At 31.8% G+C, this 20,505-nt stretch overlaps 3 protein-coding genes across 3 annotated transcripts; all 3 read right to left on the bottom strand.

The window, feature by feature from the left end:
• Positions 1-4,561: 4,561 nt before the first annotated feature.
• On the bottom strand, positions 4,562-8,263 carry LOC101212656 (lipoyl synthase, chloroplastic). The gene is made up of 7 exons (XM_004147049.3): positions 7,626-8,263; positions 7,051-7,214; positions 6,665-6,755; positions 6,391-6,548; positions 5,581-5,752; positions 5,162-5,272; positions 4,562-5,044 (listed from the first exon to the last, which is right to left on the bottom strand). The coding sequence occupies exons 1-7, from the start codon at positions 8,043-8,045 to the stop codon at positions 4,964-4,966; spliced, it is 1,197 nt and encodes a 398-aa protein (XP_004147097.1). The 5' UTR covers positions 8,046-8,263; the 3' UTR covers positions 4,562-4,963.
• Positions 8,264-9,348: 1,085 nt separating this feature from the next.
• On the bottom strand, positions 9,349-14,841 carry LOC101212890. The gene is made up of 6 exons (XM_004147050.3): positions 14,285-14,841; positions 13,508-13,606; positions 12,745-12,922; positions 10,700-10,797; positions 9,925-9,986; positions 9,349-9,743 (listed from the first exon to the last, which is right to left on the bottom strand). Exons 1-6 carry the CDS (start codon positions 14,738-14,740, stop codon positions 9,614-9,616), a joined length of 1,023 nt encoding a protein of 340 aa, XP_004147098.1. The 5' UTR covers positions 14,741-14,841; the 3' UTR covers positions 9,349-9,613.
• A 1,476-nt stretch (positions 14,842-16,317) lies between these two features.
• LOC101213127 (G patch domain and ankyrin repeat-containing protein 1 homolog) lies at positions 16,318-19,862 on the bottom strand. Its single transcript, XM_004147051.3, has 5 exons — positions 19,624-19,862; positions 18,784-18,863; positions 18,590-18,643; positions 17,166-17,288; positions 16,318-16,645 (listed from the first exon to the last, which is right to left on the bottom strand). The coding sequence occupies exons 2-5, from the start codon at positions 18,853-18,855 to the stop codon at positions 16,514-16,516; spliced, it is 381 nt and encodes a 126-aa protein (XP_004147099.1). The 5' UTR covers positions 18,856-18,863; positions 19,624-19,862; the 3' UTR covers positions 16,318-16,513.
• Positions 19,863-20,505: the final 643 nt, after the last annotated feature.

The raw sequence follows: 20,505 nt of genomic DNA, 5'->3' as shown, positions 1-20,505 counted from the left end.
AATAGATTACTTGCGTGACAAGACATTGGGAATAATCAATAATAATAATAATTAATATTCCACCGTTTTTCCATTTTTCCATTTTCCTTTTCAAAAACTTTTTATTCATTTCTTACTTTTGGAATGACAACTAAGATGCCATCAATAATTGCTTTTTTGCTTTCTAGGCTAAATATCATTTTCTTTTCTCAATTGATTTTGTGCAACAATTTAACCAAATTTTAACTTAATTTATAGTGATTTTTGTAAGAAAGGGGAATTTAGTATGGATTGATAGATTGATTGAGGGTCGAGTTTAGTTTTAAATTATAAAGATAGAGTTATGATGTAATTAACGTTGATGGCAAGTTTTGACCAAACAAATTGTATTTTATCTCTATGGAATAACAAATAGTAAATTGAAATGTGTATTTGATCTCCGTAGAATATCGAATAGTCAATTGAAATAGTGTGTGTGGTGTAAGCCATAGCCACTACGGTTGGAAGGAGGAGAGAGTATTTGATATTGGTTGGACAATTTGCTTCTCGATATTTATTTATAGGTTTTCTCCATCTTCCTCTTCCTTATCAATTAGGATTTATGTCAATGTCGTCTCTTTGACGATTCTTGAGGTCAACTAGTCCAATATCCTTAGTCAGTAGTGCTTTTAGGGTTACATTTCTTTTTGGCTAAGCCTATGTTGGGTTCATAAGGTGTTGATTGTTTTTCTATTTTACAGGCTTGAGTCGAGGTCAATCGAATTCATTTTTCTTTCTCCCATATTATTATTTTATTTCTTTGTTGAATGTTACGAACTCGAAAGTATAACAACTAAATTGTTACAAATTTAAAAGTAAAATGACTAAATCGTTACAAATCATTGTTTACAAACTAAATTAATCTTGATTTCCTATAACAATTGATTTGTAACCTTACATTTAATACATTTTATTAAAGAAATTACACCACCATGTTAAGCTTGACACCCGCCACAATAAATAAAAGATAGGTTCAAATTCTCCTACACATGTCATAAATACTGATAAAAGTCAAATGACAAAACAAAATAAAAACATACAATTTGACGATCATTTTTCAAAAACGTAATAGCATGAAAACCTCTAACCTCAAAATTAGTAGTTCAAACAAATCATATTTTATTACAAAAACTCACAATATAATATAATATATATATATATATATATAATATGGGGTTACATTTTAAATAAAATTGATAAAGTAGTAATTATTAGTGGGAGAGTTAATTAAAATATAGAGAGAGGTAAGTAAGGTATTAAGATGAATGAAAAAGAGAAGATTTGTGTGTTATATTGCATAGTTTTAAGTTTTAACATTAAAGAGCTGAAAACAAAGGAAGTTTTAGCCACTTGTTTTAGAACTAAACAAATCGAGCGTCGGACGGTTGTTTTGATTTTGGCTCTTTTTCTCTTCTCTCAAAAACCACTTTCTAAATGAATTCAAATCCCTATGCTTTTCTCTAACCAATTATCTTCCCTTTCTCTCCAAATTTTCGAATTTCGTGTTAGTTTTGGGTTTCCTAACTTTCTATTTTATTTTGGTTTTTAATTACTTTTAAATGTGTTGTTTAGTGACAAATTTAGTAATTAAATTTAAAATAATTAAGTACATAACAACATTTTAAAAAGTTACAAATATAACAAAATTTGTCATATTCTATTAATGATAGAGTCTATCACTGATAGATCATGTTGTAAACATTAGTCTATCACTAATATATCATACGAGTCTATCAGTGATACAAGTCTATCAGCGATAGTTTTGTTATATTTGCAATTTTTTTAAATATTGTTATATCCTTAATTATTGTTCATCAAATGGTCATCAATTACAATTACCCTAAAAAAAGCTTACTATGATTATGATGATGTTGTTTCTATATTTTTAGTAATTAAGTAATTATTATAATATTTATTTATAATTCTGTAGGATTTATTTTGTACATTGGTTGTTTTTAATTTTATTTTTAAGAAGTTTTTAAAACAGTAGATTTTACAAAATATTTACAACCGATAGCAAATTCTATCATAAATAGTTATTGATATGTTATTGTGATAGAAGACTATAATCCAAAATTTTGCTATAGCTTGTAAATATTTTTATTTATTTTGCTATTTTTAAAAATATTCATTTATTTTTTAAGTTTTATTTTTACTTGTCAGGGACGTTAACCTCAATATATTAGATTTATTTTGTTTTATTCTACTCGATGTTCTTATTATTTGCTTTAAGATTTTATTTTTTTTAAAAAAATAAAAGTAATGGGTGTGAAACCCAGAGAGGAGACGTGAAAGAGTTGAGTTTTGGAGAAGAATAAAAAGAACAATTTTAATTTTTTGGTTTGTTTTGATTCCGGTGTACTAAATATGTTTTTGTTTTTGTGTCGACAGAAAATATTTTTAGAATAAATTAGCAAGATTTAATATGGAGTCTAATAATTCAAATATTGAAAGTTACCTCATATTCCTTTAAGTTTAAGAACAAAAAATATATATACAAAGTTTAGGGTCCAAAATAGAATTTAAGCTATTTTTTTAAGTTTAATTTAGCTTGACTTTACAAATTAACCAAACATATATTAAAAAGTATTTAAAAGAAAAAAAAATTGAAGGTTAAGTAAGTGTTTATAAGCATAATTTTTAAAAATATAATTGTTATTGAAAATTTTATAAATTAAAAAATATAAAAATTATTTAATTTTCGTGCTTCTAATGGTTGAATTCAAAAAACGAAAAAATATATAAATACGAATAGTGACGTTCAAAAAAGACTTATAGTATAACATAATACTCTAATGTTTGACAAACTTTACCATAACTCTTTTAATGGATTGTAGATGATTAAGGTTCATCGTATACTTTCTCTTCAGGTTTAAATTTTCATTCTCATATTTATTTATTAAAATCCCCACTTTCACTCATGGTTTGAATTTAGATTTTTTTGGATTCAAATTAATAATGTTTTGACTTATATACCTTAGTCAATTGATTTGGTTTGATTATGTGACATATATAGTTTTTTATTAAAGAAAAAGCTAAAAGCCAAAATAGAAAATAGAAAATTCTACTTAAATATTATTGTTCTTTAAAATTAACAAATAAATGGAAGATTTGTTTTCGTTTTAATTACTATTTTCGAGAAAATAAATAAATAAACAAAAAGTTGAGTTGAAAATCTCAAAAAAATTTCGAATGTGCTTTGAATTTTGGACAGAGAAGTACTTTGAAAGTGGTGTGAAACCTTTTGTTGAATTTCTCTACACACCAAAATCCAATGTGACGATGACCAAAAGAAAATTGGCCATTTCTTTGGTGTGTTCTTTTCTATTCTTTGCATTCATTTTTTTTCCAAACAAATTAGGTGAACCGTAGGTTTCTTCCTGAGGGAAGATTACAAATATAGCAATTAGAATCAAAACATTAGTATATATAATGACATTTTAAAATAATTATAAATATAATAAAATTTATCAAAATCTATCAATGATATAAGTTTATAACTAAGAAGCTATAAAAGTCTTATTCGGTGATAGATTTTGTTTGTATTTACAAAAATTTTAAAAGATGTTGTTATACGCTTAATTATTATATCTATTATAACTAAAAATAAATGGTCCCTACTTTAGGAAAATTTAGTGAAAAATTTTATATTTCTATCGGTGTGTACCCATATTATTGATACTTGTTTTATTTCTCTTCATTTTATGAGATTTTGGACTTGTAAACCATCACATTTATTGTAACGAGGATGTTGAAATTGAAACGAGAATCTCAATTTTAAGTATGACAAATCTCGTAAAGTATATTTGAAAAATGAAAATCAAGTATAATAGAGAATGAGATTGATCACCATTGTAGAAATTGAGACGAGAATCTCAACTTGGTGTATTCTCATTCTTAACAAATGTTACCAACGAAAATAAAGTAAATCTCATATTTTTATTCACAATCCTCGACTCTCGTTCTTTGTTAGTAAATGCATTATGAATGTAAAACTCGAATCAATGAAAGGGAAAAACAAATATATATATATATAATATATATATATATATATATATATATATATATATGAATAAGGAGTAACTAACAATGCTTATAGATTATGTTTAATTACACTATAGATTATGTTTAATTACACTAAAGAATGAATAGTTCAATTTGGAATTAATTATGGGTTGATATTGATAATCCGTATGTATCTCTTGAGTTTAAATTCTTCACCAAATTTCATCTGTTTTAAACAAAGTTAGAAAAGTTCATAGAAAAAAAATTGAAACATTCTTGTATTTTGTATAATTTAGACTCCATTTCATAAGCATTTCGTTCTTTTTATATTAGATTTTGAAAATCCAATCTATTTACTTTTCATGTCTTACAATAATTTGTGTTTATTTTAAAATACAATGATCGAATTCTTACACAAATTCCAAAATAAAAATAACTTCGTGTAGTTTTTTTTTGTTTTTTTATTTAGTTTTTAAATGTTGGCTTGATTTTTTAATACATTGGTAGAACATAGAATAAAAAATAGACGCACTCGTGATTACAACAAAACAAAACTTGAAACGTGCACTATTTTATTATTAACACTAAACTTAGCTTTTGATAAGTGAATAAACGTATTATTGTTGTTGTTGTTTTGTTTGAATCTTCCATCCCCTATTGGATCTAAAATCATAAAAAATAAAATGATGAGAGATTTTAAATAATTGTTCTTGAAACAAGACAAAAATGGGGGACAATGCAAGAGAAATAGCAAGCAGAGTTCATCAAAAATTGAGAGAAGAAACCAACTCCGGAGAGCCATACCATTGCTAAGTTGGCCATGTATTCAATGTTGTCCACAATGGCTTCTCCTTTGAAAATCATTCCTCTCCCTCCACTTTTTCTATGTTACAGCATGACCAACAACTCGAAAAACGTCAGAGCTGTGAGTGTTGATCCTTCAATTTGCAGTTGAGCTTTTGACCCTTTCTCTAACCATGGTTTGGACGAAGAGCTCACCTGCCCGATATGATGATCGAACCTGAACATATAAAGGAAAGAAACATCAAATGAATTCATTTTGGTAGCAATAATGGTCTAGGAAATGGAAGCAGTTGTCTTGGTGATGGAAGAATTATACGTTACATATAAAGCTTACCAAGGGCCCACTAGCCACGTATCGGAATCCAATCGACTCCCCATATTCTTTCCAGAATGCAAACTTTTCGGGTGTGACATATTCTTTGACAGTCAGGTGTAATGGGGTGGGCTGCAAGAGGACGACCGTTCGTTATTATTAACGATTTAAATCATCAATAAGTTTACTCAAAACTGCTAATATGCATGAGTTGATTCAGGCCCTAGTTGCTCTAAGCGGTTATCAGACTGAACACCCTAAATGATGTACACTATAACCATTACGAGCAACAAAGAAAAGAAACTAAGAACAGTCAAAACTCGGCCAAACTTGGCTGGTCTTCATTTAAGTCGGTTCCATGACAGGTAAATTGAAAGCAAGGATAATTCTCTTTCAATGCGAGTAAATATGACTGGAGTAAGTTATAAGTATTAACAAACCTGCAAATACTGCCCAAGTGTAAGAATATCCACATCTATGGCCCTTAAATCAGCAAGAGCTTCCTTCAATTCATCATCGGATTCTCCGAGCCCTAGCATGATTGAAGATTTGGTTATCATTCCCTCCTTACTGTGCTTTGCATGTTTTAGCACAGCTAAGCTTTGGTCATAACTGCATAGAATCAAACTGGTTGTAAGAATCTCGACTAGGTGGGGCACGGATCACAAGTTTAAAGGAAAAAACTGAAGAGCTCCATATTGGTTGAAGCCCTTGCTTACTAGCTTTTATAAAATTTTCAAAACAAAGTTTAGTTGAAAAGAATGGAAGCACAAAAACCAGATTCCATCACACCCACCAGTTACCGGTTGTAATTTGTAAAAGGACTTTTACCATAATGGTGCTAAAACAAGTATGCAATCGAACGGTCATTCAAATAAAATTTTTCATATTATTATGAGAAGGTCGATGCCATGTAGACTAGAATGGGCAAGAAAACTAAAATTGGAAAAACTGTCAAACAAGGTGGTGTTCAAAATTACAGCGTATTTGACTTTGAGAAATCCTCGTTTTTTCATAAAACAAATGTCAGGTCTAAGTTTTGTATTCTTAAATATTACTAAAATAGAAACTTCGGACATAGTTTTCTTTGCTTACAATCCATAAGAAGCTAAATGGCATTATTTCTTTTCAATCTCTTTAAGGATTTCTTTCACCTAATGATTTTATACATAGTAATTAGGACCTTAAGGCAATACACACTGACCTCTAGAGACAGGACTGAAACAAAGTTAATTGGTAATGCATCTTACCCAGCTCGAGGATCTCTAACAATTCTTTGAAGCCGTTTCACAGTCTCAACATTGTGAGCAAATACATCTAACCCTGAGTGAACGAGAGTCTCCACAGCCTTCAAGTCACCTCGGAAATCAGAAGTTAAGCACTCAACCATTATCTCGGGCTTAAGTTCCTAAAGAATAGATTCACTAAGACTAATCAGACTTATAATAACTTTTCCAAGAAACTTTCAACAATTCAGTTTATCAATAAGGAGACAAAAATTATTGTAGAAAAAATCTATTCGACCTTCATTGCTTTAACTGTTTGAGCAAAATGCCCACTTCCTCCATCAGGAATATCATCACGGTCTACACTTGTTAAGACGATGTAATCCACACTAAAAGAGAATACAGAAAAACAATTCAATATTATTAAAAATTAGTTATACCCATTAATAAAACAAGTATATGAGAACATAGAGAAATTTCTCTGTTAACTATTTGATAAAGAGACTAAAGAAAGAAGAAAAAGAAGAATAGTCTTAACAACCATGTAGACACATTCTGCCAATCAGATATACGTCAACATTATCAATGCAAGATCAAGTTCAATAAACATCAATTCATATTCACTCTTAATAGGAAAAAAGAAGGTTGATTCTCTTACGAAGATACAGGATAGTTAATACATACCCCCAACTAGCAATAGCTGTAGCAGTATTAAGTGGTTCCATTGGATCAGGAGGTGCAGGGTTTCTGCTAGTCTTTACAGCACAAAATCTACATCCCCGTGTGCATGTATCCCCAAGAAGCATAATTGTGGCAGTTGCAATTCCATCCCCTCCCCCATTCCAACACTGCCCAAAACATTAGAATCATGAGGATAATAGTCAATCCTGAATACAATTAAGACAATGACAAAAACCAGAATCCAAATACTGAAAAACAGAAATCCAAAACAACTTCAAATAAAAAATCATTACTCGAAGGTAGCAGTTAGCCATACTCCCAAATACATTTAAGCTTCTGAGAATAGTTCTTTGAATTACAAGGTCTAAAATGAATTAGTGTATGAAGTTAACTATAATGAGCTCTTCCACATACTGAAAAACAGAACCAAAACAACTTCAAATAAAAAATCACAACTTTGAGGTAATTGTTAACCATACTCCCTAATAAACTCAAGCTTACGAGAATGGTGCTCTAGGTTAACTATAATAAGCTCTGTTAAGTTCTAGTAATGAGGATAGAGAGAAAAAGAGAGAGACCTCTCCAATGTTGGGGCATTGGGCCTCTTCACAGACAGTATTGAGATTCAAACGAGACAAGGAGTCTTTGACCTCCTGAAATTTCTCTCCCTGGGGAGCTCGTTGCCTCAACCAACCAGGCTTCTTCACACTCGGATCTCTGCCGGTGTAAGGCCCCATTCCTCCGGGATATGGACCTGCCTTGGAAGAACCCTCTTGGGATTCCACAACCCTACTTCCCCCCGAAGAAGAAGAAGAGGACTGCACCGCCACCTCTGAAGAAGAGGAACCGAGAGCTTCACATCGAATCACTGAAATCGACCAGCGAAAACGGAGGGAATGATTGGAGAAGTTGCGGAGTTTAACAAATGGGAGAGGCGAATAAGAAGAAGAAGAAGAAGAAGACTGATTGGAAATTGAAAGCGAAGAATGAATAATCATTTTGAGGTGAAATTCAGGAAACAGAAATCGATATGGAATTTTGGAATGGGAATTGAGAAAGATGGATAAATGGAAGCAGAGAAGAAGAGATTGTTGAGATGAATTGAAGCCAATTGGATGAGTTGAAATGAAAACGGTGCTTCGATTACTCCGTCCAACGGCCGGTGGCTTTCGTTCTTTTCATTTTCTTGTTGGTTTTGGTTACCAGATTCACACTTACGTAACTTTCTATTTACCATTAAAATCACCAGAAAACAAAAATATTTATAATAAATTAATTAATAATCGTATCGATTTGAAATTATACCAATTTAAACCTTGCATTTTAAAATGAATTGATACACTTAAATTAAAACAATTACTTTTGAGAGAAATGGAACTTCCAAACCTCCACGTAAATCATTTCAATATTTTACTATATACATTGTTACAGTATATTTGTTTGTTTTTGCAACTATAAAAAGAAACATTTAAATAAATGACAAAATATAAAATGTTTTTTCCATTTTTGACAATTTTCTTATTGGTTTTACATGAGTTATTCATGATCAATTGGTATGTGATTAGACATTGTTTTTTCTTTATTCTCTTCTTCTCAAATCAGTTTCTATATATTACTCATTACTCTGCAAACCTTTACTGCTGTAGGAGGCTTGATTTTTTAAAACTTTTTGACATTGATTTTTTTTATTATTACTCAAATCTTTTTTTGTAATTAACATGAATGTATATTAATAAATCTAATATAATTATAATAATTAATTATGTTCTACCGTAGATATACAATACAAATGTTGTAAGGCTGAATATCCGCTTAATTAAATTATATTCAAACTCAAAAAATAATTCAAAATTTAAGAAAAGTAACAAAATAAAAACCAAGAAACGATTATCAAACAATTTTTTATTTATGTTTTTTTTCAAGAAACAAAAATAGGTATAAAACAAAACGAGAAGCAAAAAACAGAAAACGTTATCAAACGGATTCTAATGTTTTTTAAAACTAAAGCATGTACCCAATTCAATCTGATAAACTACTACTACGTAGGAGAAAGGATTTAAACTTAGATCACCATTGAGAACGGCTATCAAATCCGAACGTAACTTAAATAGTTCAATTAGTACTCCCATCGATGTACATATATAATCGAATTGGCAATATCTACTACCTTAAATTCTATTTAATTTGATGTTTTTTTTTCTCAGAAGAAGGGCTTTGAAACTATGAAGTATAAACAGATGGATGATAAAGTTGTTTGTAATGGTATTACTAAACAAGACAAAAAATCTAACAAAAGAATAATGATAACAATAATACAAATTAGCCTCAACAATAAACCTCGACCTTACTTAACAGGGATTCATTCAGAAGCTAAAACCAAGAATGAACAATTTCATCAAATAATCTACAAAGTTAAATCTCATTTTAGCTACAGAATCCAATCTCATAAAATAAGAACATCGGGGATTTATCCTACAAAAATTTCATATCCCAAAGCTTCCATAAAGTTGACAAAAAGAGAAAGTTACGATCTCACCTCCCAGAAAAGAAACTACAATAATAATCTTTAATCATTTCTTTCATCAGATGGGTCATCTTTTAAAGCTTCTGAATCTGAAATGTCAGCCATCTTTTGAAGAGAATCCATGTCCCCAACTTCAGAGAGTGTGTGTAATCTTAGTTTTTCAGCATCTTCACTGGAAAAAACCAACAAAACTTATATAATCAAACATGGAAAAGCACTAAAGGAAAGATAGCTCCAGAAGCTTATGTTGAAGAAAAGTTTCAAACTCCCCATTTGCAATAGCTCACAAGAATCCTTTTCTTCATTTTCTAAATGAATTGGCCTTTAGTAGGAATGGGAAGGGAGGAACTTACTCTGTAACACCAAATATTTCTTTCACACTCAAAGAGCTATCTTTCGAACAGAATTCCGGCAGCTGTTCGACGATAATAGACAAGTTAACTTCAGAAGAAAATTGTAATATGCATGTTTATTTAAATAAAAGAACCACGAGCAGCGAACTCAAGTCTAGCTTAACTGGTTTAGGTCTATACTCTCAATCAAAAGGTTAGAAGTCAAATCCTTCTAATCCCACAAATTGAATAATAAAAATAAAAATAAAAACCCCGAGCAACAACTCTAACGTTTTTAGTTGTATCGTTTTTGGGAAATATCAAGAACATCCGAATTCTACAAACCATTTTATTATAACCCAAAAGCTTAAGTTGTTAGGCGAAGACAAATTTTGTTATGGTAAATAAGACTCCCCCTCACTTGTAGACATAAGATATGCACAAGACCCAACAAGCGAAAATCAATTTTAATTGGAAAGAAAATAACAGAGCAGGCCTGCAAGGATATGAACACAAAACCTCTCAGACTACGTGGTTTGATACAATCTTAAATCGCTAATTGACTCCAAATGCTTAAGCTGATAAGAGAGGGTAAGTTTAATGTTATATTATCTAACAATAAGAATAGAGATTGTCAAGCAATAGTTGGTTTGTTTCTGTAAACTTCCAATATAGAACAAAAAGTAGACAGAAAGGTCAAGGAAAAATATATCTTGCACTGAAACGTGAAGTAATGGTTGAGAAAAATAAAAGAAGTTTTTGGAGTTTTGCACAATCTACTGTTCGTACTACAAACCTCAGACAGATAGAAGATTTTGCCAAAAAGGGCCTGTACAGCTAGTTTTCTCTTGAAACCCTTCTCGGTATAACCTGACATATTCATAACAACTGGACCTGAAAAATTAAAAAGATAGCAATCAGAAAGGCATAGCGTGAAGTTCATCTTACACCAAGCGATCAGTATTTAGTGTGTGCACATACACACACACACACACAATCTAGAACAGAAGAAACAGTCGTCAGAGGAATAGAATGAATAATAAATAAACAAACGGGTTAAAAGATACTTGCACAAGGAGACCAATTAAGTATAATAGTTCATTGTTTAAGCTTTCTAATTTAAGACTTATTGGCTTAACCATTAAATAGATAGTTCAGTCTTAAAATAACCCCTATCGAGTTAGTCGTCAGAAACTCCAGGGATGGAGCGCCATACTGAACCAGAGAAATCGGCTGCATTTCAATAAAATTTTATATAGAAGAGTCTTAAGAGAGATAACACAGCAGACCCAGTTTTCAGGGAAGGTTTGTTAGTAATAAGTTTAGGTGAATATAAATTTTTTAAATAATCAACAATCCCCTACAAATTTTAAGATTTTGAAAATATAAATATAGAAAAAGGCGAGCATGTTTACTATGCAATGGGTGTAGCTACCTTATGGGTTTGATTCACCACTTAGTCTTAGCGTTTGTTTACTGTACATTTGAAAGAACCATAGTGAACTAAGTCTTAAACTAGGTCTTTTGAGTCAAACTTCCACTATCCTGGGTATACTTTTTATTTAGCCAGCTCATTCGACGGTAATGTACATGTATCTGTTTCATGAGAGTTTTAAAGGAGTCGCAACACCTCTTATAGTGCCACACTACAACAACCACAGTGGTGAATTGACAATTCAATTTTCAAATTAGAAAAAACTTTTGCTAATTTTGTAATTTTTGACTTACAAGATTATACCAAATTCAATTTTCTCTCTCAACTCTCAACCCTAAAACCCACCTCCAAATTTCATCTCTCTCTTCTTCATTCCTTCCCTTATCAGGTCCCACAACCTGGCTTTAAGTCTAGAGAATAGCGGGTCAACACTAGTTGTGGTCCCAGGTTGAGGAGATTACGAGGATCAGGAAGCTTTAAAGATATTAATTGTGTTTTAACCCTAAACTCATTTAATTGGAGTAATTGTTGCATGTTAATTTCTAAATGGTTTAGATGCAATTAGGGTAAAATTGATCCTAATTCCGTTGGGCATATCTACTGCTTTCCATCATGTTGAAATGTGTTGTTGCAAACTTGTTAAACACGTCTTCCAGATAAAAGAAAGTGCTCTATAACAAAAGGGCAGCATTAGTATCCCATAGTTGCGTGGTTCTTTTTGGTTGTTTTTTCCCGATCTTTTCTCCCCTACCCACTTGAGTCTTGAGTCTTATTTCTGAGTTTTTTGGTTTTGAGCATACAAGCTAGAATTCATAAGAAAGCTAAATTGTTACCAAGGTCTCCTGAAGGATTATTGTATCTTCAGAATCAAGTGTCAAATAACTCAATATAATGGAGGCACAATTTATCTATGGATAGTGTTTATAGTGTCTCAATTCATAAATAATATGTTATTTCACTTAACTTTGTTATTTTGATTTTCGTAATTATTCCAAAATTTTCAATTCCCCTAAAATTATTTACAAAGTTCATGTATTAGAGGGTGTTCGGGGCAAGAAGTGTAGTTGAGCGAAGTTTTGGAGGCCATAGGGTAAAGACTTAATAAAGCATAACATTAATGTTTTACTTTTTAGTTATGTGGCCAAGAAGTCCTTGGACCAAATACCCCTAAAGAAAGTTGGTTTTTTCACATTGCCATGCTGCATAGAAACATGAAACACGAAGTTTCTACCTTCAACTTTAACTTCTCTTTCCTCTTACGTCTAAACAATTCTTTGTTTCCTAATCACATTTTTAAGAATGTAACATTTTTTGGACATTGATCCTTCTACTACAAATAACAATAATGACGATGTGAGCAGATGTGACAAACATAAAAATCTAAATGACAAATTAATTTCAATTACCTTTATCTCTCTCAATCCTCCTTGATACCTCGTTCAGAATTTGAGCAACCTGAGTATCCTCCAATGCAGAAGCTTTTCTTAGCTGAATCAGGTTGGCAACCAATTCAGGGTTGAATGGTTTTTCATTCAGTGCATAACGGATGTACTTCCGCAGAATTTGATCCACACTGAAACCTGTCTGGAATGGATTGGATTTAGAAATTATTACCGTCCATATTATGTATTGTCTAGCATGAAGAAATCAACGAGGACAATCAACTCCCACAAACACTTAAACTATTTTAATCATCACTCAAAAACAGACTAAGATCCTTTGGTAAAATCCAGTTCGATTAGATATGTGAGAAATTAGAGAGTTAAAGAATAAAAGATATTTGACAATACTTATAGAGGTTATGCAAACTCTTTTAGATATGGCAGTTCTTTAAAAGGCTTTCGTGAGCTCCAAAGTTTGAGGGTTCCTCTCATTTTTTTACCCTATAGTTTATACCTTTTCAAGTTTCTTAAATTGGAAAATTACCGTTGCCCCCTCAAAGGAAGAAGACTATTCATGTCAGGGTAGTTCAACCAGAAAAGAGAGCCTCCTATGAAAATTACCAATGTGGAAGAAAATGATATGTTAAAGAAAAATTTCCACATTATTCGAATAACTCTAAAAATTTAGATTAGATTTTGTTGATGACAAAATTATAACTTTACACTAAGAAGTATAGGTATAAAATATACTCTATATGAGAATTAAAAAATCCACAACAGATCTAACCTTCTGCACGATTTCAGCAAGAGCCTCAGGTTTTACTTCATCCCTTCCTTTCTCAAGTAACTCATCTACTGATATGCAGAGAAATGCATTTTTTGTGACCTGAACATTATTAACCACAATCAATGTAAACTTTAGTTTTACAGAAGTTGCATTGATACAAAAATCCACCGCCCTTTTTATCTTATTTCCAACTGGAAATCTCTATTATAACCACATTTAGGTGCTTTGGTGTTGTCCATACTTCATTTATTCACTGAAATGTTTCTTACCTAAAAAAATCTACCTATCTTCGGCAGACTGGTACAAATAATTAGCATATACAAATTTAGCTCATTACTTCCATTAGCCACTGCAATCAAGTCCTGATACCGACCCAACTCTCTCTCACGAATCACGATTAAACAACTCCAGTAACCTTCGTAACGATTTAGTTCCTAAGATAAACATTCTCTTTGAGGTATAATGGGTTTCTTACGTAGGTAAATTAAAAAACTGCTCAAAGATCAGATGTATTGTAAACTTTATAGAGTACCACATACTGAAATTGCATACTTCACAATTTTCACCATTTCAAAATTTAAATTGTAGAAACTAAATCCTAGTGCATTAAAATTCATGAACTGAATCATTACAAATTCCAAACTACAGTAAGAAATCCATTGCAAGCTGAAGTTTATAGATTAAATCATATTTCAAACACGAACCGAGCATTTCTTTTAACCTAAAGAAAATCAAGTTACAGACGAGGAGAGGTAAAGCAAGTGAGAGAAGAAAGACCTGTCTCCGGCGTTTTTCTTTAGGAGAATTGAATTTCCGAACAGTCTTAACGAAGGCGATAACAAAAGTAACTCCTAAATAAGCAAGAGGAACAGCAAGAATCCAAGGCAAGGAGCTCTGGCCAACCCTAGGGCCAGGAATTGCTTGAGTAACGGAGCCAGAGAACTCCACAAGGTCCAAGGCCTTCTCCTGATACCAAGGCAACTCCTCTTCCACTTCCACGAATTCTTCCTCGTCTCCAACTGTATTGCTCTTGGAAGTTTTAGATTCCTTTGCGACTGCAGGAACTGAATCGGAGTCCTTCTTCTTCGCGGCTGCTAAGAGAAGCGTTGAGCGGTTCGAGAGGGTGAATGGAGAGAAAGTAGAAGAAGGAAATTTAGAAAATAGAGAATTGGGGCGGTGAAGCAATTGGGAAGTGGAGGAAGAGCAATACGAAGAGGAAGTGAGGGTAGCCATTGTTGAAGGAGGAAGGACGCTCAGTGATGAAGCTCCTCCCTTCTGGGCTTTATCGCCTTCAACCACACCTGAGTTTGCAAAACGATTTTGGACTTGCCTTTAGGTTTTCTGACGTGGCTTTTTTCATTTTTTCTAATTATTTCTAAGGTTACAATAGCATTTTTACTTTTATAATTCGAAATTTGTAAAAACGAATATATATATATAACTGTTCATTAAAAAAAAATAAGTGTAGAAAAATTGTGTTTCGTCCTGTGTAAATAGTTTATCTTTTAAAAAAAATTATTTATACTTTGAAGTTATTTTAGAAAAAATTTCAAAAATAGTAAATTTATCAAAATATTTATAATCTATAGTAAATTGTATCATGGTCATTAATACGTTAGAGTGATATGTGATAGAACTATCATTCATATAATTCTAAATTTTATTTTACTATTTTTAAATATGTTTTTTTAGTTCAATTTTCAATCATTTTTTAAAAATATTAAGAGAAAATGTAAAAGATAAATTTTGACAAATGTTTATCGTAGAAGAAATGAAAATGTAATAGTAAGTGTTGGATAAATAGTTTGTCACGCTTTCTCTATTTTCTAGTGACTCTTTTAAAATAAATAAATAATTGGATCATTTCTAAATAGTAAAATATGAAAATTATTTTTAAAATATAGTAAAATGGTATTTTTAAAAATAACAAAATAAATTAAAATATTTACAAATTAGAGCAAAATTTTAGATTTTACAATAATGAAAACGTGTAGACTTCGATCATTAGCTATTAATGTCAAAGCATATCAATGGTTATCCATATCTATTAGGGATAGAATTTAAAAAAATTGTTAGGTTTGATGAATTTTGTTATAGAAAAATTGTCAGAGTGACAAATTTACAAAATTTTATGTTTAAAAATCAAACTTATAACTAGGGATGATCATCGTTTTCTAATCAAAGCATGTCATCGAATCAACTCCTTAATCTTCCAACCGACTTTACTTCAATTAGTTGACTCAATTTTTCGATTTATCATGTTCAATCCTACTTATAAATATTACTTTTACTTTCACTTAGAAACGTGTTGGTTTATTATTTACTTTAATACTTTTAAAATTCATAGTTGATAACATAACAGCTATAAACAAAATTATTATAAAATAAAGCTTATTAGTTCATCAATAATTAACATTAGATTTCCTATTTCCGTAATCAATTGCTGTCTTAACAAATAAATTAAACCTTAGATATATTTTATTTTTTTCTAGAGAAAGTGAGGGGAAAAAAAAATCCCTATTGGATATATTTTTTTGATACATTTAAATTGATTTTTTCTTTACAATATATAGAATAGAGAAACCGAATCAAATCGTATAATACAAGCTTTCTTTTGTTCTTTTTTTTTTGGGGGGGGGGGGGGGGGGGGGGGTTTAAATCAAACCTTTAAATTTAGACCAATTATTCAAATTGTCCATATATAGTTAATTACATACAAAATTTGTAAAAGAATTTAACTTTTCAATAAAGTTATTTTTAACATTTTTTGTACCATATAAAATTCAGAGTCAAAGGAACAAACCCCAGGAGAAAAAAAAGGTTATAATCTTTTAAAACAATTAAATTGTAATCATGAAACATGCTGTTGAGGCTCAAAAAGGGTATAATTAAATTTTACAACATTGTTTGGTGTAATCATATTTACAAACTCTACTTGGTGACTGCAAAGGCTTTTGACAAAGAATCTGAATTTACTTAACAATGATGATATGTAGAGTTAATGTATCAAACATTTTCTGGCCAAAATTCCCTAAAAAATGCTTGTTCAAATTCCTTCTCCTGAAATAGCCTCTCTTCCTCTTGCATCTTCCTCATCCTTTTCGTTAGCCCCTTCGCTTTCTTTGGAGGAGGACGTTCCTGGAGATCAACAACATACTTATTATTAACTCCGCTTATTTTTTCGAGTTAACCTGAGCCTAACTAAACAAGTGAAGCACATGCCATTGACTAAAAGAGTTAAAAGTTTGAATCTACCTACCATCACTATTGTTGAACTAAAAAATAAATAAAAATAAAACATAATTGTCGTGGAGTGAACTTCTAAATGTGCAACAACTCTATCCACTTGAGTTCAAACCCGTTTTATTCAAAATAAATGTGTTTTTTCGAACTTGAACATAATCCAATTAGTTAACACATAACCGAAAAAAGTCATATATGAAAATTTTGAAGGCAATCATGTCAAAATATAGAATTGTTGAGATGGCTAAGTGCACTTACTCTTCTTCTTCTTAGTGTTTCCTACATAACTTTCTTTTCGTAATTATGCTCATTTTGAAATTTATTCTAATTCAAAAGAATTTTTCTAAGCTCCTGTAGTTTCCAGAATGATGATAGCGATTAAGGATGCAGAGAACTTCATGTACAAAAGTTTTACCTGGTTATTTTTTCTATCTGAGGTTGCATTATCTGTAGTTTCTTTAATTTTCTTCTTCACTTTATCTGCTCCCAAGCCTCGTTTATTATTCTTCACAGACGCCTGTACGGGTTCCAGTCTACCCTGCTTGTATGAGAGTTCAATTATAGTAAGTTTCCAAGTGTAAACATCGAAGGATAACAGCAAACAAGAGAGCACTGCACTGCAATGACCTAGTTACATGCACCATAAGAGGAAAAAACGAACCACCATGCACTTTCCCTTTTATAAAAACAACAATAAAACAAAAAATCCGTGGTTAGGATGATAAAAAATGAGGGACAACAAATAATAAATCTAAGAAGTGGCAAAACATCTCTCAACTTGGCTTTAGAGAGGCAAAAACAGAAAACAGTAGAGGATGAGACAAAGACACCATTCTCCTTTATCACATCCACTTAATGCAACTCTCTAAGAATGTTCATACATTCTTTCAAGTGATAATGATTCCCATGAGATTACCCTAATTGCATTTAGCTCTTCCCCAAGGAAGGGTTACCAAAAAGACCTCCCTCAAAACCAAAGAAAAAATGCTAAATGAATTCTTTGAAAGTTCTAAGGTGGAAAGGAAACAAAGCCAGCGATAACCTACTGCTTCTTCCCTGCTCTAGCATAAGACAAGCCAACTAAGAGTTAGTAGGAATCTAAACACTACACCCAAGCTAGTGGAAAATGCTCTCCCCTACAAACTCTCCAGAAAAATTTATATTTCATCCCCACCCTAAATTCCATTTTGAGAATGGAGGAGGTTCATGGAATTCCCACATAGGGATCAAATTTTTCTGCCATGAAAGTTAACCGGCAGCTTTTTGAGTTTAATTATTTTATGACCATGTACATATGCATGTATAGTATAGATTGCAGATATTACAAAATATTAACATATAGATTTATGCGCACTTTTTCCTATAAAGGAACTGCCAGCTTTGAGAATTTCACAAACAGACTGGTCTTCCCCATGTAAAATTTTCCACGGTCCACCATATCCCAGTTAAATCAGGGATTTCCCACCTTGACCATCCCGAGCAGGTAATTATTCCATTCCAAGCAGATGGATACAGTAAGGGGCCCCAATTGGAATCTACAACTACCCAACAAAAGACTGCCCTGTCTTTAACAGGCCTCTTAAGACTTAACAATAGCTTTAATCCACTCTCTTCTTCCTTCCCTTCTATCCCTGTATAGAATCCTCAATCCTCATTACTAACTCTGATAATGATCACGGTTCCACTGTAAATTTTTGTTTGTATAGACTATGTCGTTACAGGATATCAAATGACCGAAATTTCCTGTTTCATTAACCAACTACTCATTTTTAAATTATTGAGAAATAACTAATCTTATTTAGAGTAACTGATACAGCATGAAAAGTATAAGTAAATAACCTGCTCAGAAACTCCAAGGCCCGTCCCTTCCCTCCAACCATGCTTCTTCAAAAGCTTTAAGAAGACAACAACCAAAAAAGAAGAAAAATCAGTATATAAAATAAAACTCAAAGACTTCAAGGTATAACATAGATAGATAGAATAAACATAGAAAACAGGAGGATACAAATGACAGTGGGTGAAAGAGAGAGAACCCGAAACCCTATGTTCGAAGAATCAATGGCTGCAGCAGAAACAGAACCCCCTGGGCCCGACTCCAAATCCATTCTTCCTCCTGGGGCACCATGAACCAAGACATCAGCTTCCCAGAGTACAACAAGGAGACATAAATGTATACAACGTTACTGGGAATGAGTTAGTTTTATTCGTTTTTTTGGGGGGGGCAAAAAAAACAAATTTATAACTAAACTTCTCAAGTTATATTAACACCCTAAACTTTCAATTTCATCCAATTCTACCACGAGCATAAGTAAGTACTGCAATTTTAACCTTCTACATAGAGCAGATTAAGCAATTTCCTCCCTCTTAAACAAAACCACTCCCCACACCCACATGTAATGCTATACTCTAAAATGAACAGGACCTATAAAATAAGAGAAGTTGACACCGCATGATCTTTCAACATTTGATTATGCGTCTGATTAGAATATCTTCCTCGACATAATGCACTGTTTCGATCGGAGAAATACAAATATTCCTAATCACAAATTTGTTATATCTACCTGGTAATTGAATAGCTCCATACGAGTCTATTCATACATTGCCAAACTTAACCACTTCTATACCCTTCAAATAACTAGGATAAGGATACTCCAAAATCAAATGCAGCACAAATTTATAAACTACAAGATAAAACCAAACTGCAAAAACAAACAAACAAACCCTTCAACTGGAGTATGACATCTCGAATACAAAATTAGGAATAGATTAACTAGTTTAAACAACCTACCACATACGAATTAACTCTTATTCCTCTTCAACAAATTCATTTAGATATAAAAACTGATGGCGCCAAGCTGATAGAAGAAATGTACCTGAAAAAGGACTTGTGGGTAATCTTAAGATAATTCTTAGACGACTATTTTGTTTACAAAGACCGAACCCAATTCGAAATTTGTAGAACTTTCGCACTTTCGCCTAAGCCCTAGCGTGTGGAGTTTTTAACTTTTTTTTTGTTTCTTGATTCTGAAGAACGGATGACACCTTGCAAAAATGGCGACTTTCCATTGAGGTAGTAAGTTCTCTCTATTCCGCCTTTGTTATGACAAACCGATGATGCCTCAAGATTTTAGGTCGGTTTATCGAGATGATAATTTTATTGGGTCGAGTTGACCCGACCCAGTCCAAATACATTGTTATATGTATTTCTTACCTTCTCTATTTCACGTGACATCTTTTTAATTATTATGGAACATTAATCTTTTTGAGATTGAAAGAGTAAATGACTAAAAGGTTTGTATTTACCTTGGCTATAATAAGATAGATCTATTTTTCATAAAAAAATACCTAAGCAAATCGTGTTAAATATTCTTCGAGTTTAGGGTTGAGTTGGGTTGAATATCTTAGATTAAATAATACGAGTTATTGCAGTGAATGAGATGGATATTATTGAGACTTTCGGTTTTAGTGCCATTTATTATTATTCCCTCTATTCATTGAGGAAACAGTGTTGATCGGGGGAGAGTTTGGCTAACTGGGATTTGAAGAGTTCATTTAGGTATCGATTGATAACATTTTCACTCGATTAATGGGAATTGTGTTGTACAATAATAGATACATGATAATGAAAATGTATGAGATGTTCGTGGAAGTTTAAGACCATTAACGAAATACATTCGACATTAGGGTTGTTGTTTTAGTGGATTTAGCGTAGGGCTAGGGGACTTGAGTCACCCTTAACTTTACATGCTATTTAC

The sequence above is a fragment of the Cucumis sativus genome, chromosome 5 (assembly GCF_000004075.3).
Source record: "Cucumis sativus cultivar 9930 chromosome 5, Cucumber_9930_V3, whole genome shotgun sequence".
NCBI classification, from domain to species: domain Eukaryota; kingdom Viridiplantae; phylum Streptophyta; class Magnoliopsida; order Cucurbitales; family Cucurbitaceae; genus Cucumis; species Cucumis sativus.
Note: the sequence above shows the minus strand (reverse complement) of the source record. Positions and strands in the feature narration are given on the sequence as shown.